Source organism: Hakea prostrata, chromosome 7 (assembly GCF_041222555.1).
Source record: "Hakea prostrata isolate BN-2017 chromosome 7, UWA_Hpros_2, whole genome shotgun sequence".
NCBI lineage: Eukaryota > Viridiplantae > Streptophyta > Magnoliopsida > Proteales > Proteaceae > Hakea > Hakea prostrata.
In genome coordinates this window covers 8233366-8258236 of record NC_142606.1, presented here as the reverse complement: position 1 = coordinate 8258236, position 24871 = coordinate 8233366, and the positions used below count along the sequence as shown (strand labels likewise).

Here is a 24871-nt window from a genome sequence, read left to right as displayed (position 1 = left end):
TGTGATTTTATTCCTAATATGCTTCATCAGATCTCATTCAATCCATCTTCCACACAAGGGTTAGGATGCAACAGTGATGATCCTTAAATTGCTCAAAAGAACACAGCACCCTCACAAATTGGCTACAAACTTGAAAGGCACAATAATACATAACCCAGAATCAAAATAAATATTTCTTTTGAAAATTATATAGATACTCACATGAAAAAAAATAAAGAGTATGAATGTTTATGTAAGATCTTGGTGGAAGAACATTGTTTTCAAGTTTCCTTTCTTCAGTTGGCTTCTACTATAGCTTCAAGAGAAGCTGAACTCTTGGAATGGTCCAATGCTTGGGTAGTAGTAGCAGTAGTAGATGGAGGAAGAAGAGGAGAAGGCTGTGGCTGAGAATTCCGGTGAAGCCTACAGCGAAAAGATCCGGCGTGTTTGGTCGGAGCACAACAGCAAGTTTTTCCACCGGAGAGACTTGATAGAGAGTCAACAGAAACAGATCTCCTCAACAAACCCTTTTGTAATCGATGAGAAGTGTGTTTGTTGAATGACTGCCCATGCTCTTCTAAAGGACTCTCAAAGTTCTTGTATACTTGGCTTTGGCTTTGGCTTTCAATTGGTGTATAACCCAATTGAGAATTCATCTTTGTTCCTTCAAATTCAGGTCTGCAAACAAACAAAAAAAATCCTACATAGGAATGAATTCACAATGTTTTCCAAAACTAATTTCAAAAATCACTATTTGAAAAAACCAGAATAAAACACATGAGGACTCATAAGATCCACACAAAAGAAAAAGAAAAAAAAAAAAGGTTAGATTAGAATAAGAATTAAGACATAATAAAAAAACTAAAGAAAAAAGTTTTAAAATCTAAGTTAGTTTACCTTGAGAGGTGAATGTGGATCGGAGAAGAGAAAGAAAGACAGTAGAAAAGATATATTATAGGGAGAGCTGATTGAGAGAACAAACCAGCAAACTGTCCAATTGATGGAAGGGGTTCTCTATTTATATACAAGGAAGTTAAAAGCGCTGTTTAACGGCGTTAGCGTTACCAGATCAGCTTTCTAGAATCTAGATTCTTCTTCGCCGTTAATGTCAAACATTAAACGCCGTCAAGTGCCACCATTCTTCATGCTTTTACAGTTGAATCTTTAAATCTTTATTTTTGAAAAGCCAACTCATTTGGGTTTGGGTGGGTCCACACAATTTTGAGTGTCGAAGATTTTGAATCATTCATTCTTTTTCTGCTTCAAATTCAATTTTATTTATTCCATGGGTTTGGCTGGTTTGAAGATTACTGCTGGGACCCACTAGTGCACAATTTAAAAATAAATAAATAAATAAATAAATTTCTTTAATTATCTGGTGGTGGCTTAGACGGTTAGACCTCATAAAATCCAAATTAAAAAGGTATTTAATTATCTCTCATTAATAATGTGCACGGTTCTTCTGTCTTTTCTACGTGGTGGTCGTGGAGTGCAGTACTTGAAAATTGAAATTGAAATTGAAATTGAAATTGATATTTGATTTGATACGACCTAGCTTTTGCTTTAAAACAAAGCTAACGTTTTTTCTAGACTAAATTAGGCGATTGATTTTGTGCAATCTGTGACTTCATTCTCATATGAGGGCTAGTTCCTAGCCGTCGATTTGTTTTTTCATCCCCCACTTTCTGGTTGGGATGCTCATGTTCCACGGGCAGGCCATGTATCATCTCAATCTAGAAGGTGGGGTGGAGAGGATTTGGACTTGTTTGTGATACTTCTTTGAAAATTCTAATTTCTAGAACTTGAGATAGGAGTTAACTGTGATTTGCTACACCTCAGAGGATGGAATTGCAATCCTTTGACTTTCCACAAGTTTGGTTCATCTCCTTGCACCAATATAGGGTCAACCAAGTACGACATTAAATATGCAGGATCATCCTATGAAACTCAAGACCATTGAATGCGAGATTTCGGTCAAGATCGTTGATTGCTTAACGATCGAGATTGAAATCACAATCTGATGATCCCCTAAATTCCTAATGAAACAAGGTCCTCAAGATGCAGGACAGTTAATCATTAGTCGATTTGGGGCACTAAGTGTCAGTAATTTTGCCGTTTGGATTTAACGTGAGCACCACGAGACCTTGTAGGCATTCTCTCTGTTTTTTTTAAAACTTGACGAATTATTGGAGATAAATTTAATTTAAAAAAAAATGTTTACACCAGGTTTTATCTGAAAAATCAACACCTGCAGGCACGCGATTAGTTTGAAATTTAAGCATATGAAGGGGTTGATGTAGACATGTTAACAAAGTTTCCACCCAACTAAATTATCATGTGATAGTTTTTATATATATATATATATATAATTATCAGAGTTATTCAAGGGGTTCTTATCAGACTTTGCTTCAGTACTTGCATCAGCCTTCGGATTAAAATCTCGACCAAAATTTGAGATCCAACAATCCAAATTTCAACTTGACAACACGCAGGACTGAAGGCAATTTCCGTTTTAATCAGCACTAAGTACATCTTTAGATTAAAAAAAAAAAAAAAAAAAAAACATTTGTCACATTCATAATTTTTTCTATCGGGGTAGGGTGGGTCGTAACCTATTCTCCTCTCTCCTCTCTCGGCTATGTTTATTGTTTTCCCCACATTCTCTCTTTGGCTTCTGCAACACCGGCCTCACCTTCTTCACTTGCTATCTCTCGTGTCATCTACCTCTCGTTGATGAAGAAGAACAAGAGGCGGGTGACATTGCATTAGATTTGATGATAAACACTTTGAAAGATTAGACTGAAAGAGGAATCCTTCGAAATTTGGAGTTTGTGGAATCAAATTGTGGATACTTGAGGCGTTCTTGCTTCAAGAAATAAGTTTCCAAGGTTGAAATTTTGACAACCATCAAAATAACAAATGGGTTCTCTTCTATACCTGCAAATACGAGGAGCCTACTTCACTTTCTCATCAAGAAATTTATCACAGGAACTGATCAGAGCCATTCATGTACCAAAGATCCATGCAAAGGAACGAATAGGGTTCTGTGAAACCAACAAGGAAGTCAGCTTTAAAGAAGGCAAAGGGGAAAGGAAACAGAACAAAGATTTTAATGGAATGAGAGTCGAAACAGAACACAGATTTTAATGGAGTGGGAGTGGAAACTCCCCCAAACCCAACCACCCAAAAAAAAAACAAAAAATCCAAAATCAAGGGTGCAGAGAAGCAGGTGATGGTGGTAAGACTGATCCTGGCCAGAGCCAAAGAAGGCGAAGGCAGAAGAGACCAAGCTAAGGGAGTATAGAAAATAAATTAAAGGGATTAGAGAACAAAGCATGGTTATGGGTTAAGAACAACTCTAACCTAAAATTAGAATATGACATGTATACTTTATCTAATGATGCACTTGATGGGAACTTGAAGGTGTCATTACTTGAGCTGATAAAGAGAACAGAGCTGATCATTGATCCCTGTTATATTCAAGACAGTACGAAAATGCCCGGAAATCACTACATTTAGGGACCATAGTTGAAAGTCAACAAATTTTACTTAATGTACGCTCCAGGTTCTATCAGAGGTCCTTGAAGATGCAGTGTTATGCTGTAACAAGTTAAACTTATTCAGAACCAGATTGAGAGCCAAAGGAATAGCAGCTTTCTCAGAGCAGCATTGAGCTACCCAAGAAGGCTACAGCAGAAGAAAACACACCAAATAAAAGGGGGTCCTATAATGTAAAACTAATGCTGGCAAACATTTTCAAACGTTTTCAGTGGGTAGACCCAGCATTTCTTGATGACCAAACAAAGCCTTGGTAAAGCACTGTAAGTGTTCATATCCTAACAGAGATCGTCAACTGTATTGACAAAAGACAGACACGTTCCCCCTCAAAAGAAAAGCAGCCACAAACAACAGTTAAATAATCTCCAGAACAATATGGGCAGAAGAATGGGAAACACTCTAATTTTCTTATCTGCCCTCCCATGCGGAACAAATTAACCAGGTGGCCAGTTCATTTGCCGTCCCCCAAGAAGATGGATATGGAGGTGATAGACAGATTGACCTGCAAAAAACAAACCAGTCACTCCAAAGAAAACCCTAAAAACCACAAGGAGGGTGATACTGGCACAAAAAAATAAAATAAATAAGACTACATACATCCCTTGGGACCATCATTGATAACAATCCTGAAACCATCATCAAGGCCCTCCTGTTTAGCAATCTTCTTAGCAGTGTACATGAGGTAGCCGAGAATCTCACAGTGCCTCTCTTCAGCCTGAGAGAAACAATATCAATACAATCAACAATAATGGAAAGCACAAATCAAGGAATCCTAAACAGAACTAACTGTTTCTTCAACAAATGAATTTAGCCTGCTGCTTGTACATTCAGGACTATATTGATTGCATTAGTCTTTTGTATTTCAGCCTACTGTTGGACTTGCAGAGCTCCTGCATGGCTTTATCAAACATCGACCACATAAACTGGATGACACCTTGTTCTGCAGGTAGCTCACCTTCTTATTTATTTTGGTTCTCCGCTTGTCCATGAAAGTGAGAAGTTTTCAGACATGGAAATTAAACGTCCTTCTCTTTGACAAGCCATATAAATCATGCACAGTTGTTTCTATTTTCATAATCTCGTTCAACCACCACAAAACAAAAGACGGTGATTGGACATCTTCCAACCTCAGTAAGATAAACATAACAGGGTGGTCTAGGAGTCAACCATTTGTGAGCTTCCAGAAATCCACAAACAAAAGATGGTGATTTGTCAGATCTTTGTGACATGAATGTTGCCCATTTCAATAACAGATTTTCCTCTTTTTTATGTGATACTTTGCCTTACTAAAGATGACACTAATATGAAGTACATTTGTGGGGGAACCACAATGAATTATCACATTCCCATCAGTTGTATGATTATACCATGCAATACTAACCTCAACCTTACCTCAAAACCTGTGTATAGTTTCATAAGCTGATTGGATAATTTGCTAAAAGTATTGGATAAATTTGTTAAAAATTACAATTAAGGCCCTACACTTCATGATGTCACTGAAGGTTCTTTTAAATAATAGCTACAATTATGAGATTTATTTTGGTTCCTTTGACACCAAAATAGCATCATGGTATCAAATCATTGTTCTTCCAAAATGTAATCAGAGTTATGATTACCTTAGAGAGACCAGTTAATCCATCCTTAACTTTGGGAATGATTAAGATGTGTGTGGGAGCTTGGGGTGCAATGTCCCTGAATGCAAGAACCTGTCAGAAGACATATTAGAACTAGTCAATAAGTAATCCTCCAAAAAACAGAAAAGTGACAATCTCAACTAAAACCATTCTGGACATGTAAATAAAGAACTACTACAAATAGATGGCCTGCAAGCAAGAAGTATTACTCTCCTTTTTTTAGGGGAAAATTACATTCAGTTTAGGAGGAAAATCATGAACACAACTGGCATTGGTAAAAATCCATTCCACTGGCCTCAAATACAGCATAAAAGAAAATCATCTTTAACGTCAAGACTACAATTGGAAAGAAAAGAAAACCCACAAACATTCCACTGAATTCCATAAGACCAAAAAATTAATGTACAAATTTAAACCAAGCAGCACAACAATTACAATATCAAGATGAAAAATTGCCCATGCTCAAGGAACAGTTTTAAGAAACAATATGAAATGCTAGGGCCACAGGCAGTGGAGGAGTACAGGCAATCACAGTTTCTTGAACAATAGTCCCCACCTTAGGAAGGAGTAGGGCCCACATTTATTGGTAAGTGATATCACCATACACTACTGTGGCCCATACCCTACAGCATTCTTTAGAAAATGATTTATTATCTTTAGAGAATTACAGACTTCATCATGATTAATAAAGTGAAGTGAGCCAAGATTCACATGTACAGATATACTTGCAGAAATACCTTATCATCTTCATAAACCACAGTACTAGGGATTTCCTTATTTATGATTTTGTCAAATCTGCAAATATAAGAGAGAATTAGTCAAATCTCATTTCAAAGCCATGATTTCAGTTCCCCTAAAATGACATCACCAATTTACTTGCAGTAGGGTAGGATTTGAGTGTCTGGACTTTCTTCAATTTGATTGCAGCAGCTATTTGTTTCTTCCATATAATTTCTCACATAAAATAATAATAATATGGAACTGCTACATGACAATTTTTTTCTACAAAAATCCAAAGGAGGTTGGTTTGACTCTCTCATTTCTTTGTACCAGTGTTACAGATTGTGCTAAAAATGGGTGCCAATTTTTTTCCTTTTTGTCCTTTCCCTCATTTAAACCTCTCGTGACTCTCGTCAATCTACAATCAGAAAAATGCTAAATCATGTGCAACCAGCCCCAAATGGAATAGACCCAAAAGATCATTTTTTTTTTTTTTGGGTAGCAAAACTGATCATTCATTGGAACGGGTAAACAAGGGTGCTGAAGAAGTCTCAGACAACCCAAGAGTGGAGGGTTCCCACTTTACCCTGCCCGAACAGGAAAAAGCTCTCCTGGCCAGGGACCCAAAAGATCATACTACTTGCAGTATTTCTTAGCTAAACGTTAATTCGTCAGAATTCATCCAAGCTTACAAATCGAAGGCACCATAGTAATTCCCCCTTCTATATCATATCTGAAGCCTGCCTGATCCCTCTAGGCTCTAACAATGACACTATTTCGCAAATCCTTTAACCCACCCATAAGAAAATCAAACCCCTAAAATTATATACTAAGCATAATCCCATATAACTTTCTATATTTCTGCTACCTTCCATTATTTCCCAGAAATGGAGTCACCGAGTCATCGACAAAATGAATCGAAAAACTCATGTAAATAGAAGGGCGGAGAAGGGGGTGAGAGGTGGGGGATGTGGAATGCTTTCATGGATCTTTTGGAAATACCCAAAAAAGAAACAAAATCTTGTAAGCTTTGCTGTGGTTAATTTTAATTTCATTGATATTAGCCAAAAGCGTTTAATTTATAACAAGAAATAGAAGAAGAACGATCGATGCTTACATGGTTGGTGAATCGGATGGAACGGCTGCCAGGGCAGCTTCCTTCTCAGAAGCCATTGCACGAAGCGAAGCAAAGTGCTGTCGAGGCCAGACAACGCGAGCAGCAGCGTTTTTGTAGTCACTGCCACAGTGCCACTAGCCTTGCTGTCCTTCGGTGGTGTTTGGATGTCTGGAAACGCAAAGAATGAAAAGGAATTTGGAAGTTCACGATTTTTTTTTTTTCTTTTCCCAAAACACAAGAGCGTGTATATATATATATATATATTAAATAATAAATTAAATGAAAAAATGATGATTAAAAGACCTATACAAACGAGAAAAATCCACTATAAACAAAGGTGGTATAACTCACTAAGTTCCGGAGAATTTATTGTCCACAATAAACAAAGGTGGTATAACTCACTAAGTTCCAAAGAATTTATTAGCACTTCTAATAAAAAAAAATCAAGAGTTTAGAGAGCAAAAATCACATGTAAGCAAATCAACTGCTCCTAAAGAAGAGCCAAGAAGAATGTCATCTTTGGTGGCTTCAAATTCAACTAGAGTTGCCAAAGAGTTGAGTCAACATTTGTTTTGAACCTCTACAAAACCTCTATCATAGTTTTACATGATGCAATTTCTACCTCCTTCGTATAAAAGTACTATTCCATACTCCATCTTCAAGATTTGAAGGAGAGCTAATTATTCAGTAATGGCATGACTTGTCCTTGGGAAAAAGTCTCCACAAGTCCTTTGAGACTCTATAATTAATGTGAGATTGTATATCTGTATAAAAATAAATAGTTAATCTTCAAGGCAATGCAAGAAAGCCTAAAGCCAGGTAGGCAGGGGATCTCGATATTAGAGCTAAGCCTTTATGAGAGAATTTCTTGACAGAAGATGAAGATGTAAGGATTTGATGGACAACCTTATTTGACCTCTTTGTGGCACAATATTTTTAGAAAGCGCATCATTGATTTTGATTTGATATTCAACAGTAATTATGCATTGCATAACCCATTAAACCCATCTGATATCAAACCCCAAATATCTCAAAATATGTTTAATGTATGATCACTCTAATTTATTATAGGCCTTGTAAAAATATATCTTAAGAATCATATATCTTCATTTTTATTTTTATTTTAATTTACAATGTAAATACTCATAAGCGAGACAAATATTATCTTAAATGGCTCGGCCTGAAACAAAACCATTATGAATCTAACTAATAATGGACCTCAAAGGGGTTGACGCTCATAACCATGAGTCAAAAGTTCGAAATTCAAATCCCCTTGGGGCCTAGGGTAAAATCTCGCTCTATATATAAATAATATGTAAAAAACTACCCCAAAATGTAATCAAGGTACTCACAAGATGGCCCAAACAAACCTCACTTCCAAAGGAGAAAATAAAACATTCAATTGCCAGGATATCAAGGGTGGTTCCAATTGCTGAGCATGTCGAACACCCATCTTAACAAATCTTAAACACCAAACATTATGCTACATAAACTCAACTATATGCAAGTGTTTCCAACTAAATGGACCAACCAACCAGGTCCTGTTTTGACATTCAACTTGTTAAAGCACTGTACATTGCCAAGGCATGCCCCATAAACTGAAAACTCAAATTCCATGATTACAAACAAACATGTTATGATACACTTGATTCTGCCAATCTTTTTCTCCTCTAAGACAGTCACAAATAACAGGAACAGCTAGATACACCAAATCCAATTAATGCCCGATAAACTTAAGGTAATAATTAATAATGTACATACACTTAACACCTCCATGTAGGGAAAAGCCAAGAGTAACGAAAGCAGAAGCAAAAAGCATCTATCTCTAAGAAGAACTTCCAAGGCCCTTCCCATAAATTTACAATGATTCCCCAACACATATGGAGGTTCAGAAGCACGGGTTATCTAGTGATTGATGGAAACATCCAAAGAAATACACCCCCACACAGATCTACAAAACTTTCATATAGACACTTCAGAAAGGGGCAGAATTTGTCCTTCGAAGTTGATACCTCGGTTCGGGAGGCGGTGCAGAGGGCAACATCTTCTCCAGTTCCTGCAAAAGGATAAAATAGAGATTGATTAGTTTATCAGAGTTTCTTGGCAACTGAGAATGTAAACACTAATTGTCGGTAGAAAATAAACAATGTAAAGGAACATAAAATTGCAAGAATTGGACAGGACTAATATGAAGTTTTTGATTGTTAACTAGTCTCAAGCTGATAGGTAATGCCAGCCAAAAATGATGGGGTTACTCACATTGGATTAACTCCTGACTAATTATGACTTGTATCTGTATGTATATTAGAGTTCATCACATTCTGATCGACAAACACCAAGACCAATTTAAAATCAGGAAATGCATTGCAATTCTATTGAATAAAGGGCCATACAGGGGGTGGCAGGGACATACTGCAGAATGGACAAGTACCCAACATAATCAGAAGGATGCAGAAACATCAATTTGTTTTGTGTGTGTGTGTGTGGGGGGGGGGGGGGGGGGGTACATGCAACCATCAATTTTCATATTTGTTTTGGCCGAGTGCATTCTTCCCCTTATATCTTTGGGAAGGCACTGAGGAAAAAATACAAAAAAGGAGAAAAGAAAAAGAAATTCAAACTATTGGATGCTACCTCCAGAACTTTTGGATATAAACAAGGAAACTTGCAACTTCAACCACAAAGCAGCCGCATGTTTATTGTCCACGCCTATTAGGACCAATCCAGTATCATGCATGCATCTTCAAAGATTCTCAGTATCCAAATATAAAGCCAGAGGGGGAACTGGGAAGAGCAACAGTAGAATTAACACTAGCACATTGCATCTACAAATAATGGATAAGTAAACCAGAAGACTTTGGTAGTCAAAATGATATAGATTACCCACAGCACGCCAGACGTAGCATAGGCAGCAACATGCTTCCGTTGCAACCTCTCCCAGACATGTGAGAGAAACTCCTTTTCCATTTTTTTCCTCCTCTCCCCCTCCTCCAACACCCCCCCCTGCCCCGCGGGGCAAAAAAGAAAATTCCAAAAATTATGAGCTTCGTTTCAACTGGAATCGTGAGGAGAAGAATCCAATTGACAAAGCAACCTCTGGGTAAGGCACCAGCATCATGCCTGGTCACGATATGCCACGTGTTGATCTTTTGATAAATTATAGCAAACCACGAGCACTGAATACAAGTGGAATTTACATTACGTCAAGAGTTGTAAAGGAGAGCAGGCATGCCTTCATTCTTATTCCCCAGAGATGCACACATATACAGTAACTTAATGAAAAAAGCAAATGCTTTGAAGTTTGAACTGAATATTTGATTGAAGGTCTGATAAGATAGCATAATGCGAAGATTCAATAGAAGATGCCAGGGTGCTAATCTCTATAAATCCTAAAACCCATGAGTGTATCAGTCAAAAGTCCTGAAGCCAAAATAGCCAACATTTCTTGCTCCAAATCAATCCATTTGTTAAAAGATGAAAAAGTCCTGGGGCACCTAAACTGCCCAGGGAAAGGAGTACTGCTAGAATCATCATCCTTCCAATCCTGCACCTCAAAAAATTTCAGATTATTCTGTATATTTGCAGCCAAGATGACTATCAAGGGAATCGGCTGTTCTACATCAAGTATATGCATTTAAATTGCCTAGACACTATCAGTCCATGAAAAGGAAACAATGGCTTATGTATACTCGATCACAGGACAGAAGTATGTACTGGAGGGGAGTTTTTTTCAAATACGCAAGGAAAACTTTCCAATCAAATAGTTGATAAGAACAGAAACTGAATTTAGATATAATGGCCACGAATATTGGAAAGGATATTCCAAATTATAATATGCAAGATCGAAGAAAACATGCAGGAAATTATTACAATGCTAATTATATAGTGGAGGTTGAGAGACTGATTAGACAAAAAGAGGAAAAAATATAGAACAGGTTCTAATATATTTGTTTAGAGACAAAGCAAACCTATTTGATCATAGGGATCTAATATGAGTAAGCATGTGCTAGTAAAGAGAAGAGAAAGAAACAGGGTAGAGAGATCTGTTGAAAATACTAAAGACTACTTTTGGGCTTTATATTCTGTTCAATACTACAATAAAGCCAATAATCTAGCCCAAATTTAATACTGAGCCATAAAACACGACTGCATTATAAAGATAAAAAAACAAAATGTACCTAATTAAGAGATTCTAGGTCAAGCAGCTTCTTTCCCTATTCAGTTCCTCATTAGTTTTATAATAATTACGATACCCTTCAGCTATTAGCAGAGAAACTGAATCCTATACTCAGCCACCATCTTTATATTTTTATAGCTGAATCCTATACTCAGCCACCATCTTTATATTTTTATAGCCGAATCCTATACTAAGCCACCATCTTTATATTTTTATAGCTTATTGCTTTCTTATCTCCGTCCTGTCATTAATATGGAACAACTCTTACCGGATTTCTGCTTGAAGTAGGATCTTCAAAGTTAATTGGAACTATGAAGTAGCAAACGATACCAGACCCAGAAAGGGATCAAACTTTCAAAAAATCAATACAGACCACTCAAAAAGTAGCAATAAACCCGAAAAAAGAAGAAAGAAAATCCTCATATGATGGGATTGAGCCAGGAGTTCAGAGGATAAAATAACAAAAACTGAGAATCCATTGAAAAAAATTGCCGTAAGTACTACCATAAGTTCACATGGCTCAAGAAAAACTCTAAAAGCTTCCACTTGAATTCACGGCCACTAGGGACTGAAAATCCAAGCTAGGACTTCCATTACAACTTTCGATTTTTAATGCAAGAAAATAACACAGAAGGTTGTAAAACAGCCCCACAGCTTGTCTTAATTGGCCTCATTCTTATAATGTGTTGCTGAATCAGATATTGCCCATGCTTCAAGACTTCTCAAAAGCTGGACTTTTCCATTTCGACAAATTCCGTGTGCTTATTCTACAATAAGAAAGTAATCGATCTATGATGGCCCACAATCCTAGAGAAGATGATAGAAAATCTACCCACAATGAAGAAGTGTCTCACAGAAAGAAATGATGCAAAAGAAGATTCAGATGATCAGTTGGGGAAGACAACTGAGAGAGAGAATAACGGTTTTTCCTTTGGACAAGCACAATACCAGACAAGAGGAGATCACTAATGAAATTAGGATTGCTGGACATTCAAATTAGTATTAAATTGGAGGTTCAAATAAAGTATGAATAAAGTAGGTTTAACCTGGCCCCAAATGAACCCCAAAATTCAAACTACCAACAAAACCAGACTTTAGAAGTTTTACCAGTCAAACCAAACCAGCCTGTAGAACAATTGGAACTTAAGTTGAGCAGAGATGGAGGTACTCTCTGAATTCGAGCCAATTCTGATGGTTAATAGCTGAGATATGAAGATAAGTCAATATAAGAAGGTTATGGAATGTTTAGCAAACCAGCCCTAGAATAGGACACCGAGGTTGATGAGACAAAGCTTTTTGCTGCCAGTTGGAATCAGTTCAGATGGTCAGCACAACAGATCTGAGTTGGTGATAAAATTACAAGGTAAAGGCTGCAGGACGATTTGGCCAGCCGCCAGCCGCAGGAACTCAAAATGAGATCAGTGGCCCTCTCGTTTAGCTGACTCAAACCTCCAACACTCTTCTGGAGGGGTCAAACTTCAGATAGAAGCAGGTCTGCTTGTTGCAGAAAAACAGGCATAAAACAGGTTTGCAGATTTGTACTTCAATCCTTCACTGGTGGTGGCCAGCACAGTAACGCAAGAGTTTGTCTTGAGATTAGCTTCTGGCATCAGCAGTGGTCACTTGTACACAGCTGCAGTCATTTAACACAATAAGAATATGGCTTGGCTGGGTGTAGAAGACAGTGAGAAGAAAAGGATAGGAAAATGGAAGGTGGACAGTAGAGGAATAGGAGGTTTGGGCTCTCTCAGCCAGGCTCCGAACAGCCCTTCACTGTGCCCAAGCTCTTTCTATGTTCATAGAAATGTGGAATGAAGGTTCTATTCCCACTTTGTTCTTCAGCACTCAATGTGCCTGGAGAACATTTTCCTCCATTTCCTCATGTCAGAGACAAATATAGAAACCGTAGTTCACCCTGTATTTCCGCAGCTGAAGTTTAAGTTCTGTTACTTTAATCTAGAGATTGTGAGGAGCATGATCTCGACAATCAGCGAGCAAGCCTAGCGCAGCCGTTGAAATTAGGCTAGGAATCACCTTGCGGATTTACTGGAGCTGTGTGTCCATCAAGTGATTTACTTGGATTCTAATCTCATAGTGGTGGACGGTAGCCAAGCTGTGAGAAACGGATCTTGGCCCTAGAACCATTGGAACACCAAATACCACTATGTGAACTTCACAAATTATTTCCCTACAAACTGCTGGTTAGAGAAGCAATTCTCAAGCACATTCCAGGGAGAAATCCATGTTACTTCAACAAGGGGGTGATGGACCTGATACGATGGAGAAGGTTTGGGGACACGAAGAAGATCAAAAGGTGGGTGAAGATTCAGAAAAGTGGCCGGATATATAAGTTGATTTGGCCACTGCCATTCCTTCTGATGTTTGCAGGAATTTCATCATAAAACTTTCTAAATTAACAGTTTCCATCAACGAAGTAAGGGAGTGCCCTTAGTTGGTCGTTTTAGGATACCAAAGGGGAGCCAAATGCAAAGTTTCAACTTTTTTCCGACCAAAATTGACTTATAGGTCAAACCTCAAGGGATCCAACTGAAAATTACCCTAAATAGTTACTTCAACACGGGAGTGATGGTGATGGACCTGATAAGGTGGAGAAGGTTTGGGTACACGAAAAAGATCAAAAGGTGGCTGGAGATTCAGAAAAGTGGCCGGATATATAAGTTGATTTTGCCACCGCCATTCCTTATGATGTTTGCAGGGTATTTTTATCATAAAGTTTTCTAAATTTACAGTTTCCGTTAACGACTTAAGGGAGTGTCCTTAGTTGGTCGTTTAGAATATCATAGGGGAGCCAAATGCAAAGTTCAACTTTTTTCCGACCAAAATTGACTTAGGGCCAACCTCAAGGGGTCCAACTAAAAATTACCCTAAATACAAATCCTCGAACAACCAACCAATGACCCAAATGGGACCTGGTTCTGGCCTAGGTTCACAAATGGGTTCAAGGCAACCCAAAGAAGTGCTCCTACATCAATTCTCAAGCCGGATATATAAGTTGATTTTGCCACCGCCATTCCTTCTGATGACTGCGGGGTATTTTTTTCATAAAATTTTCTAAATTAATAGTTTCCGTCAACAAATTAAGGGAGTGTCCTTAGTTAGTTGTTTTAGGATACCACAGGGGAGCCAAATGCAAAGTTCAACTTTTTTGCGACCAATTTTGACTTAGGTCAAACCTCAAGGGATCCAACTGAAATTTACCCTAAATAACCAGCCAATGACCCAAATGGACCTGGTTCCAAGTCTAGGTTCACAAATGGGTTCAAGGCAACCAAGAGAAGTGCTCCTGCATCAATTCTCCAGGTGTTGAGAAAAACTCAACCTTGAGTTTTGTAAAATGAGAGAATCAGCACTCCTAGATTGGCGTCAACAAACACCAATTTTGATGGACTGATCATTCAACACACCTACAATCAACCGTCATGAATTTTTGGAGGTCATTAGACAACGGTTTCTCTTCAATATGAAACTGATCATAGGTTAAACAGCTGAAATGGGACCGTCAATCAATTCTTCAACTGCAATATTGATTTGGCTGTTCAATTTAGCTTGATCAGCACATCTGTTGGCCACCTCCAATCCACTCTCAGAAGATTCTATCATGCTTGACACCTTATCATAAAAAATGGTAGTACCATAGACACCTGATGACAACCTTCCTCGAATCAAGGAGTGTTGTACGAAGTTTAGGGGAACCATCTCTAATTGAAAGAAGCAAATCGATCAATCAACCCCAGGTTGGTTCTGTTGTAAACAAATAGATTCTCTAAGGGCTACTGGGATGTCAGAATAAAGATGGAGGGGGCAAAATAAGACTTGAGGCTAAAGTAAGGACAAGGTGGAATAAAGAGGCATAGAAAATATGATGTGAAGATTTAAATAAATAAATAAAAGAATTAAAAGAAGAAACAAGAAAATAAAGAACAAAACAGAATTATAAAGAAGGGGCAGAGGTACTACAGGAAAAACAACTTGAGGTGAAACCCAATTTTAAGGTTAGGGTTTTATGAAGATTTCCCTAAAATTAGGGGCTGCCTAGAATTTAACAGCAAGTAAGTCTAATATTAAGGGATGTTTGGGATGGGTTTAGGCTTCACAAGGGTTTGGTAAGGGTCTAGAAGGATTCGTCCAGGCTTGGGGTTAAAGGAGAGAGGGTTTTGAACTTGGAAACTGAGAGAGGGTTTTGAACTTGGAAACTTGCTGTAAAGATAATTTCAGATCTGAATTTAACAGTTAGGCTTTAGAAACTAGGGCCTTAGGGTTTCAGTTAGATTAGGAATGGGGCTGTTGTTGTTAGTTTATAATTTCAGGTTTATTCCTAATGGTTTTAGGTTTAATGGGGGTTTCCTACTTGGAGTGGGCCTCATAGGAAAGTCAAATAGGATTAGGATTGGGAAAGGGAAGTAGAGCAAGTGTGAGAGATGCTAATCCTCAGTGGGTTTGTAGTGTGGTTGAGGGTTTATGTTGATCTACGGTTTAGGTTTATTGGTTGAGGATGAACTGCAGAATTTTAGCGAAGAAGACGAAGTGCAGAATTTCTAGTAAGTGCTAGGGCTTGAGGTTTTAGATGGAATTAAAGGGAGGGGTGCCACAGCTGTCGTAGGAAGAAGAGGCAGAGAGAGGGCCAGAAGGTTTGGAGAGGGGAGGGGTAGGGGAGATCTAAGGGAGTTCATAGGGGGTGAGGGAAGGGGTGTTGTAGGGCTTGGGGAATGATGCTGCCAGAGTATCGCAGCAAAGGGGAAAGGGAATTAGGGTTGTGCAAGGATGAGGAAGGTGTTGGGGATGATTGCAATGGAAGGGGAAGGGGTGCGGGAGCCTTCTGACGGTAGGGGAGAGGGAGGAAGGGGCTGGGGATTGCTGCACTTAATTGGATTTGTTTGATGAAATTTCTGAAGAAGAGTGCTAGACAGAGTTGCTGATCATTGAAGAAAAAAGCTTTACTTAAATCCACCATGGCCCCCTCAAACTCACTATTCTTATTCAATAATTAGACTTGAAGAATTGCAAAGAAAGAATAAGCTATTTATAGCCTACTAAAATAATCTAAACCTAAGTGGGTTCCTTTATAGATTGGGATCCAACCACATTAATCACAATTGGTCGAATAATATAAGATCTAATGGACTCTAATTGGCATATGCTGAAACTGAAATTCTAAATGACCAAAAACTCTAATTGACACATGCTAATTAAAAACTGAAGATTCACATGCTGTAATAATAACATATTTACCAAAGACACATGCTGAAATTAGAGAGATCTAAGGCGACAATAAGGACAAAATTGTCCCTCCTACGGTTTGGCAAGCCTTGGGAGGCTTCCCCCTATGTGTGGGTTTTAGGCCCAAATCAGGGTTTCGGCCAAGAGGAGAATTTTGGTTCACATCATAACCGAAAATAAAGATTTCAAAGAAATGATAAGGCTAAAGAAACAAAAGCTGTACGGTCAGGGGAAAAGTGTTTTAACGACTTATCATAGAAGGGTAAACAATTTTGAAAGGGAGTTTTTACATCTGAAGAATCAGAACAGAAAGGGGATCTGCAAAGAACATGGCAGAATCAAAAAAACTGGTGTTCAGCTTCAACTGGAACACAGAACCAAGGTGGGTTTCAGTTTCTCTAAGGAGCTCTCCAACCAAATCAGACTGAAGAGATTATGTTCACCGGCAGTGATATTGTCTGAACCACCCCACCCTTTTTTTCTCTTGGGCAGAATATGGGGCCAAAGCAGGGGAGTGAATCGATTGAAGTACTGAAATAAAGGGGAAGATAGTGAGGGTTTGTCTGTGGAATTGAAGGTGTTGAAGCTTCAGTTGGACTCAAAAGGATGGTTAGAATTCAATGATGCTGGGGATCAAAGGTTTAGACAGGGATAAAGGGAAAAGGGAGGCTGATACAATATCAGTGGATGGCTGATGGCAACAAGGAGTTGACCCAAGAAGGCCTCAAAGTTGCTGGGAGGGGAAGAAATAAGGAAAGGTGGGTAGAAAATCTGCACACCTAGCTAGAAAGGCTCTTCACAAAAATTTATTCATTCTCAAATCTGAGTTCCAATTGCAGGGTTCCTATGTACATCAGTAGAAACGAAACCCAATGTAAAAAGGAATCCTACTCTAATTTGGAAACTCTGCTTAATTCAGAAAATAAATCAGTAGCCATCTCCTACCTAAGCCATCTCTATGTTAACCCCAACATAGAAATAATCTTCAAAATATCCAAATTCCAGACAAGTTTGAGGCAACCCAAGGAAGGCCTCCTGCATGATCCAGTGGGAGACACAGCCCACATAAATTGGGTCAATTTCAACAGCAGAATAGTGAGGTATGGTAGAATCCTAGAGCTAATAGGAGAGTAAGAAGAAGTCGAGAACAATACCAATCAATCATAAAACTCCAGATCATAAAGCAGAACAAAACAGAAAATGATCTACCAAATCAGAAGCAGAATAGATCAGCAGATAATAAAATATACAAACAACAGAATCAGAATAATGAAAGAGTACTATCACAGGCAACAGAAAGTGAGTAGATATAACCTGTTGTCTGCAAATAGAACAGAAGATAGAAAAAGAATATAACTGACCAGGAACCCTTTCAGTCCTAGTTAAAAATCCATCAAAACCTCCTTAAATCACCAAGCAATCACTGAATCCATATCTTAACTCGAAAATTACTAAAGTATTGTATCGCCAAAGTCAAGCGGGTAGGCCTATGGTATATATTCTTCATAACAATCTATGTATTTTCTCTCCACAACTATTTACAGTTTGCTAACCAGCAATAGGGGGTAGTGTTAGGACTGAATTACAGATAGGATTATCCAAACGAAATAATAAAGGAAAATAGAAACCAGATGAAGATGAAATATAAATCGACCACCTAGTGACGAAGTCCTATCCTACTTCCAAGAGATAAAAATAAGGATAATACAGAGATGGGCTCTATTGCTACCATCACGCCAAGCCCAGCTCACAGATAGGATAAAAAAAGATAAATAATAGAAGTAAAATAAAAATTAAAAAAAGTAAAAACTTCTATTAATCCCCTCCATTGGCTCAGTTTGGAGTGAACTAGCAGCTTAAAATGCTGAACAGAAAGAAAGAAAAAAAAAAAGAAAAATACTGATGAGTTTCTGTCAATAAAGGGCTGCTGGACTGTCCTATCGCCAGTAAAAGCCTGGACTGCTGTTTCTCTCTTCTAACCTGCATCACATTTTTGCATGCCATTTCCATTAAAATTTAAGGAAAGACCACGTCCAAATTGGTTAGACATGCTCCAAAAGGATTCTTTTGGCTCAGTAAACCAAGAAGCTAACCCAAGCTATCAACTGTGGCTGCTTTTATGCACAAAAATAAACAACTAATACTGGTCAAGAAAAAAATAATAATAATTTGGGGGGGGGGGGGGGGGGGGGCCACGAAAGCTTTGGATCAGAAGTCAGAACAATGATATCCATCCATCCACTGTATGTGTGAAATACAGAGAGGAAACCTACTAGAATCATGAAATACCTTGATAGAGAAGCTGACAAAGAATAGTCAGGATAAGGTTAACTTTAAGAAGTAGAACCATCCTCAAATCAGAAACAAAGAGTTCATTAATAGTTGACATGTAACGGCATCATAGAAAGAGAAAAATAATAAAATGTGTAAGTTTATCTTAATAAAAGAAAACTACATCAAAACTAACAGATGCATACACTATTTATACAATAGAACATATCAGAAGGAAGGAATAGGGACAGCCTTTTTTCATTGGAGAAACAAAAAACAAAAAACAAGAAGCAAAAAAAAAAAAATAGTGCTCATCCTAGAGACTTCATTCACCAGTCTCTCCCTCTTCACTGATGCACCTCAATGATTTTATACTCACCATAAAGGACTACCCATTTACACCCTCGCCCAGAACACCCCCTTCTCCCCCACCCAAAAAAAAAAACACTTGAGTTCTTCAAATGGTGAAGGCCTACATAATACATACTCAAAACAACTTAACGCCTGGTGCATATGACTTGTCAAATGGACTGCAAAAGTATCTATACATTTGAGATTGATGACAGCCAAGAAATTTCTTCACTTCTCCTTCCAATTTTGGAGTGGGGGGGAAGACACAGAACCTGTTCTGGTTTCTTTTCCATACTTCAACTTTCTATACAGGTCCTCAAAAAAAATTTGTATTTTGCAGCTAACACAAGACCAAATGACAGGCTTGAAAGTTCATCAAAAAACTAGAAAATAGTGGTAGAGAAGCCATAAGCATTCATTCTTGAGGGCAAAAAGGGACAACTAATAAGTGCAGGAAGAAAGCTGACAGAACATACCTTTTGTTTCTTAAGCCTTTCATTCTCTTCTTCCAGACGTGAAACTTTGTTCTCCAGCTCATGTGTGTATGCCTATCATTGCCACATGTAACTTTAATGTCATTCTCAAAAGAAATAATAACCAGCATTGTAATTTACTTCAAGGACCAACAATAAGCCACAGTCACCTGCTTCCTAGCTCGTGATCGGGCTGCACTCTCTCTATTCTTGATCATCCTTTTTTGCCTTCTCTCAACAGTCTTCTCAACAACATCTCCTGAGGCAAACCGTTTCCGCCCTGGTGTCTGTGTATCTGATAATGTGCCCATCAAAGGGGGTGATATGGCCACTTGGTTGTCAGGATATGCCACATCCAGAAGTGAGCTTGCACTCACAGGCAAAGGAGGTGGAACAGGACAGGCTGGCATATAAATACCCATCATCTTTTGCTGTGGATGTTGTTGTTGCTGCTGCATTGAAGGGAGCTGATACTGCAACCACTGAGCTTGTTGTGGAAAACTTTGAGGAGACGTTGAATCAGCTCCCATGGCAGGCCTAGTATTCTGTTTCTCGGTAGAACCTTCAGCAACAACGCCTGCTTTCACCAGGAAGTCTTCCAATGTCATCTCCCCCAAAGTAGGCTGCCTTTCCTTGGCATTTATCTCTTCATTGTTCTTCTTCTGCCCTTGTTGGATATCTCTCCACACTTCATCAACAGTCTTTTTGCTTAAAGATGTAATTAATGACAGGCTTGCCTGACGCTGCAACGAAGTCGAAGCCGAAGCCGAAACAACTTGTCCAGCTGAGGCAACATTCTCAGCATCCATTTCCATGGCCTGGTTAGCCTCAGCCGTCCACACATTCTTGAGAAGCTCATCCAAGTTCATGCTGCTTAGTGGTTTCCCCAAGTCCCCTAACTGATTCTGAACCTCATCTAGAGTAAGCGTATAAAATGAACTTTGCCGGACCAACTGCTGCCCCCCACTACCACCACCACCGCCTCCTTGAGACCCCATTGTCTGAATCCCCATCCAACAAAGATTCACCCTTAACCTATCATTCCAATTTCCAAAACCGAAAAGAAAAAAAAAATATGTAGCAAAAACCCTAGAATTGGCAAGTTTAGTTTTTGCAGTTTACATATACACCTCTCAACTGCAAATACAAATCCACCAAAGAATTTCAAATCACCAACCCAGGGAGAACGAAGTACTAAACAAAACAGAACCTGAAAGGCACTGAAACCACGTGGAACACAACAAACTATCCGCGAAACCTCTAATGGAGCTAAAAGTGTGTCCTCTTCTCTAACCTGAAATTTTAGGAAAAAGCAGTCACTCCCCCCAAAAAAAAAATTCTAAAGCGGGTTAAAGACCATACACTGTTAGATAAGAAAAAAACATAAAAGGGAATCCTTTATTACTAAACTCTATATAGACATTGACCTCAATCCCCAACTTCGAACTTCAAACCAAAGTTGAGCATGCCCATCAATGCTTAGAACACAAAATTAAATAAAAACCAATTAGATCTCATTTTTCCCCGAAACAGAAAGAAACGGAAACAAAGAAACGCATTTTACAAAATCGAAGGCAACGAAGATCAGAAGGGAGGAGAACACACTCACCAAGAAGTGAACGAAGAACTTTTTTTTCAGGTTTCACAAGAACCCAAAACCCAGAAAGAAGGCTTCAACGCACCTTGCATGAAATAGATAACTACATTTTAGTCATTTACAGTAAGAACAGAGAAAACCCAGAAATATTTTCTGCTTATAGAAAACTCTGAAGAACCCTTTTCATGTAAAACATCAAATCTTCCTATAAAAACAGTTTCCCAAGAAGTGCAACACAATCCACACTTGTTCTGACCCACAAATTAAAAACAACCCACTATACTTACTTGCAGTAGGATCTGATCTGAATCTTAAGTATAATACCATCTGAATCTTGAAACCGTCATTCCTCATCAGTCGTTATACATGGAATCAACACAGTTGCAGTGGGACAAACAAAATGGAAACAAAGCCAAATTCCCATATTTTTTGTTCATAAAAATAGAGAAAAAAAACAAAAGTACAAGTAACTGACCTGTATTTATACGGGGAATTCTTTTCCAATGGACCCATCACCCCGTGTGAATGGACGTTTTTCTACCTTCAGATGCTGGCAACCTGAGCCATGCCCATCACCGCAGCCACAGTAGTCGTTCCCGGTTACCTTTCTCAGTTACAATTTACGGCCCAAAAACATAAATAAATTTTCACGGCATGTCTGATTTCTTGTAAACCTTAAATTTAGAATTTTATCCCCACTTTATCGTTTTTATTTTTTTTGAGAAATCAAATCATACTGTGAAATGTGAAAGATTATCTAGACATAAGTAAGTTAACCTTATTTATTATTCAGACAAACAAATTAATAAAATCGTTTTAACACTGTCAAATTCTAGCCATGTTGGAATTCTTTTTAATATAGGTCAACCCTGTCAAGAGAGAGATTCGCCATACGCGCTCTCCGTTGATTTGAGGTTTTGAATTGGGTAAATCTTCTTTCGAGTAGGCTGATAAAGGAGTGAAGCGCCTAAGCGTTGATCCGAATTCCTTGTAGCTCGTAACCATTATAATTTTGTACCTACCTAGCATTTTTTTTTCTTCCTTAAACGATAATATAAATTGAAGTCTTAATGTGAAAGATCTAGTACCTAATCTTTAACAAAAAAAAAAAAAAAAATACTTAATCTTCTCCTTAATTAAGAACATGATAGTGATTGCAGCTAGCTGGATTCATTTTTTTAAATTATCTTTAATCCCCTATAGAATTTTATAGATTTGTTCCCTCATCATACATCATGTCTTATGTGGACCACTTCACTTCCTTGTGCCAATGAGATTCAATACCACAAAAGATTTTTTTTTTTTTCCTCCTTTCAATTCATTGGCCTTGATACTTCGCAACCAATATTAAGCTCACTTTCTTCTATTCTCATAGAAGGACAAATTATAATGATCTAGAAAGAAAAAGCCAAAAAATGCAATATTGAACAATGAAAAGGACTTGTGGGTCAACATGTTTGTTAATTGTTGTCCCATTTGTTTATTGCATGCATGAATTTGTCTAATTTGAAGATGAAGTAAGTCCACATCTTTATCTTAGGTAATTTTCACCTGTCTTATCCTAAATTTTGTTGTCAGGGTTAGTTTAAATGTACATGCACATTATGATGCCACGTGAAAATATCACTTTTTTTCTCATGTAAGTGGAAATCAAGTCTTCCACTTACAAGAGGAGAAGAGTCAAATATATAGTACATGCCTGATGGGTACATCTTAAAAATTAAAACAAAATCATCAAATAATTATTTCATTTATTTCTCTTTGGATTTAATGGATTACAAAACATCATTCATATTTATTAGAGCTACCAATATATGACAAGTATTTAACCGTAATAATCTACCTAAGCACTCATGATTTAAAAGGTTATTGTTACCTCATTTATATGTTAAATGTTAGAGTAATCAAGAGTCAGATTCTGACTCTTTTTAAATAATTACTCTTATTTTTTTATTAAAAATTATATATGCACTCATGATGTGGAAGAATTGGGTTCTTTCTACAACATTCGATGTCCTATTATTATTCATCAAAAGGGGGCCAATGCTTTTTGCAGCACCTTATCTTTATGGGCCTTTTATTTTGTAGCATTCAAATGATGAGTTCTTATTGATTACTCATATATCTTTTATAATTTATTTAAAAAATAAAATTATTTAGGGATATATTTTTTCCACCATGATTTTGTTACATTTTTGGTGACTTCTAGTTATTTTCTCTTCTCTACTCATAATAATGTGAAGTGCATCATATAGATGATATATTATATATCGAAGTATCATTTTGTCAATGTAAGAGATTTCTTCTTACCAACAATTTAAGGAATCTTAACCTTTACATTTATCTTGCTAAAACGATTAATGGTCACAGGTTTTCATTGGATGCTTCCCATCAACACAGGATAACTACCTGTACACAATCATTTTATGCTGGACATAAATAATCATATTCCCTCCCTCTTAAAGGTACACAAATTGCAATTATTTTAATAAATTTTCATTTGAGAGCGTAACCTACATCATCACTCCCACGTAACTTTTTCTATCGCATTCAAAATAAGGATAGAAAAATATACATTTATCATATGAAGAAAAAACAGATATAATGAATTCTTTTAATTATTTTTTTTTTTTGGCCAAACTTTCCTTTATTTATTTTAAAGCAAATAACCTTTTTTTTTTTTTTTTTTTTTTTTGTATAAAAAGCAAATAACCTACCTAGTTTACATAATTATTGAATGAGCCAGCTAGGCTAGAGGTCAATTGACCATCCAATCCTGACATCCCACATGAGACCCATGACCCACATAGAAAACCAAGTGGATTAGTGAAATAGAAAAAAGAAAATAAAAACTTAAATGATTAAATTAAGTTTGTGGCATTGGTTTAGCAGTGAAGTGCCACAAGGGCGGCCTCACTGGGATTAAGGGGTGGTATTACTTTAAAAGATAGAATCTCTCAAAAAACATTTTTTATTTAAAAGGAAAAGCTTCCTTTGAGAAAGGTCAGGGGCTGTCTTGAACGCTTTTGGTATTCTTTAAATGGCCTTAACTTGGTAGCTACTTCCTCTACTTTTCTAAACATAATGATAACATGGAATCATTATATTATTTATATGAAATTCAAACATATAAAATAAATAAATAAATAAAACCCTTATAAAATAATGTATTCACTTTGTGAAAACTAAAATTATCTAATTGATCACAGAAGATTATTTGATGTGCATTTCTATTCGTTATTCCCGGAGAAAAAAATCTTAAGATTGTCAGTCAGATTTTATTTCACTTTATTCGTTTTACATATTTTATATCGAACGTCACTTAGTGTGAGATATTTTTCGTCATTGACGGGATTACATTTTGACGTTGTCAACACTTCTTATTTACTAAAATTAACACTGAAATACGAGAACTTTTACTGAACATCTAAGACTCAAAACATGAAAGAAAAAAAAACAGAAAAAAAAATGTAAAAGCAACTTAGCTGATCGAGAATACTGTTCCATTGTTGTTTACAGATTAAACTACAGAGATCAAAGCTTTTATAAGTTCCTATGTGTATGGGGAAGCTTAACAAAACCCTAGGCATTGTCATCATGTGCAGCACTTAAAAATCTCAAAGGAACTTTCATGGCAGCAGGTTTTATGTTGGAATTGCAGGTTTTTGCTTTGCATGCAATTGCAAGCAGCCGCTATAATTGACTTCAGAGATTGAAGTTGCACTGTTTTTCAAGTTAGGGTTTCACATGTGAAGA

The 24871-nt window shown here is 37.4% G+C and overlaps 2 protein-coding genes across 6 annotated transcripts; both read right to left on the bottom strand.

Moving 5' to 3' along the window:
- Positions 1-3213: 3213 nt before the first annotated feature.
- Positions 3214-7162, bottom strand: LOC149009437 (adenylylsulfatase HINT1). Its single transcript, XM_089160780.1, has 5 exons — positions 7009-7162; positions 5909-5966; positions 5154-5243; positions 4135-4252; positions 3214-4039 (listed from the first exon to the last, which is right to left on the bottom strand). The coding sequence occupies exons 1-5, from the start codon at positions 7062-7064 to the stop codon at positions 3972-3974; spliced, it is 390 nt and encodes a 129-aa protein (XP_089016906.1). The 5' UTR covers positions 7065-7162; the 3' UTR covers positions 3214-3971.
- A 1256-nt stretch (positions 7163-8418) lies between these two features.
- Positions 8419-21579, bottom strand: LOC149009436 (ABSCISIC ACID-INSENSITIVE 5-like protein 2). Of its 5 annotated transcripts, none has more exons than XM_089160776.1 (5): positions 21403-21576; positions 21128-21218; positions 19689-20812; positions 19522-19593; positions 8419-9064 (listed from the first exon to the last, which is right to left on the bottom strand). In XM_089160776.1, exons 3-5 carry the CDS (start codon positions 20529-20531, stop codon positions 8984-8986), a joined length of 996 nt encoding a protein of 331 aa, XP_089016902.1. In that variant the 5' UTR covers positions 20532-20812; positions 21128-21218; positions 21403-21576; the 3' UTR covers positions 8419-8983. The 5 variants fall into 5 exon arrangements, with proteins under 5 accessions (XP_089016902.1, XP_089016901.1, XP_089016904.1 ...); XM_089160775.1 differs by having other exon boundaries at positions 21128-21200; XM_089160778.1 differs by having other exon boundaries at positions 19689-20519; positions 21128-21200.
- Between the last annotated feature and the right edge of the window lie 3292 nt (positions 21580-24871).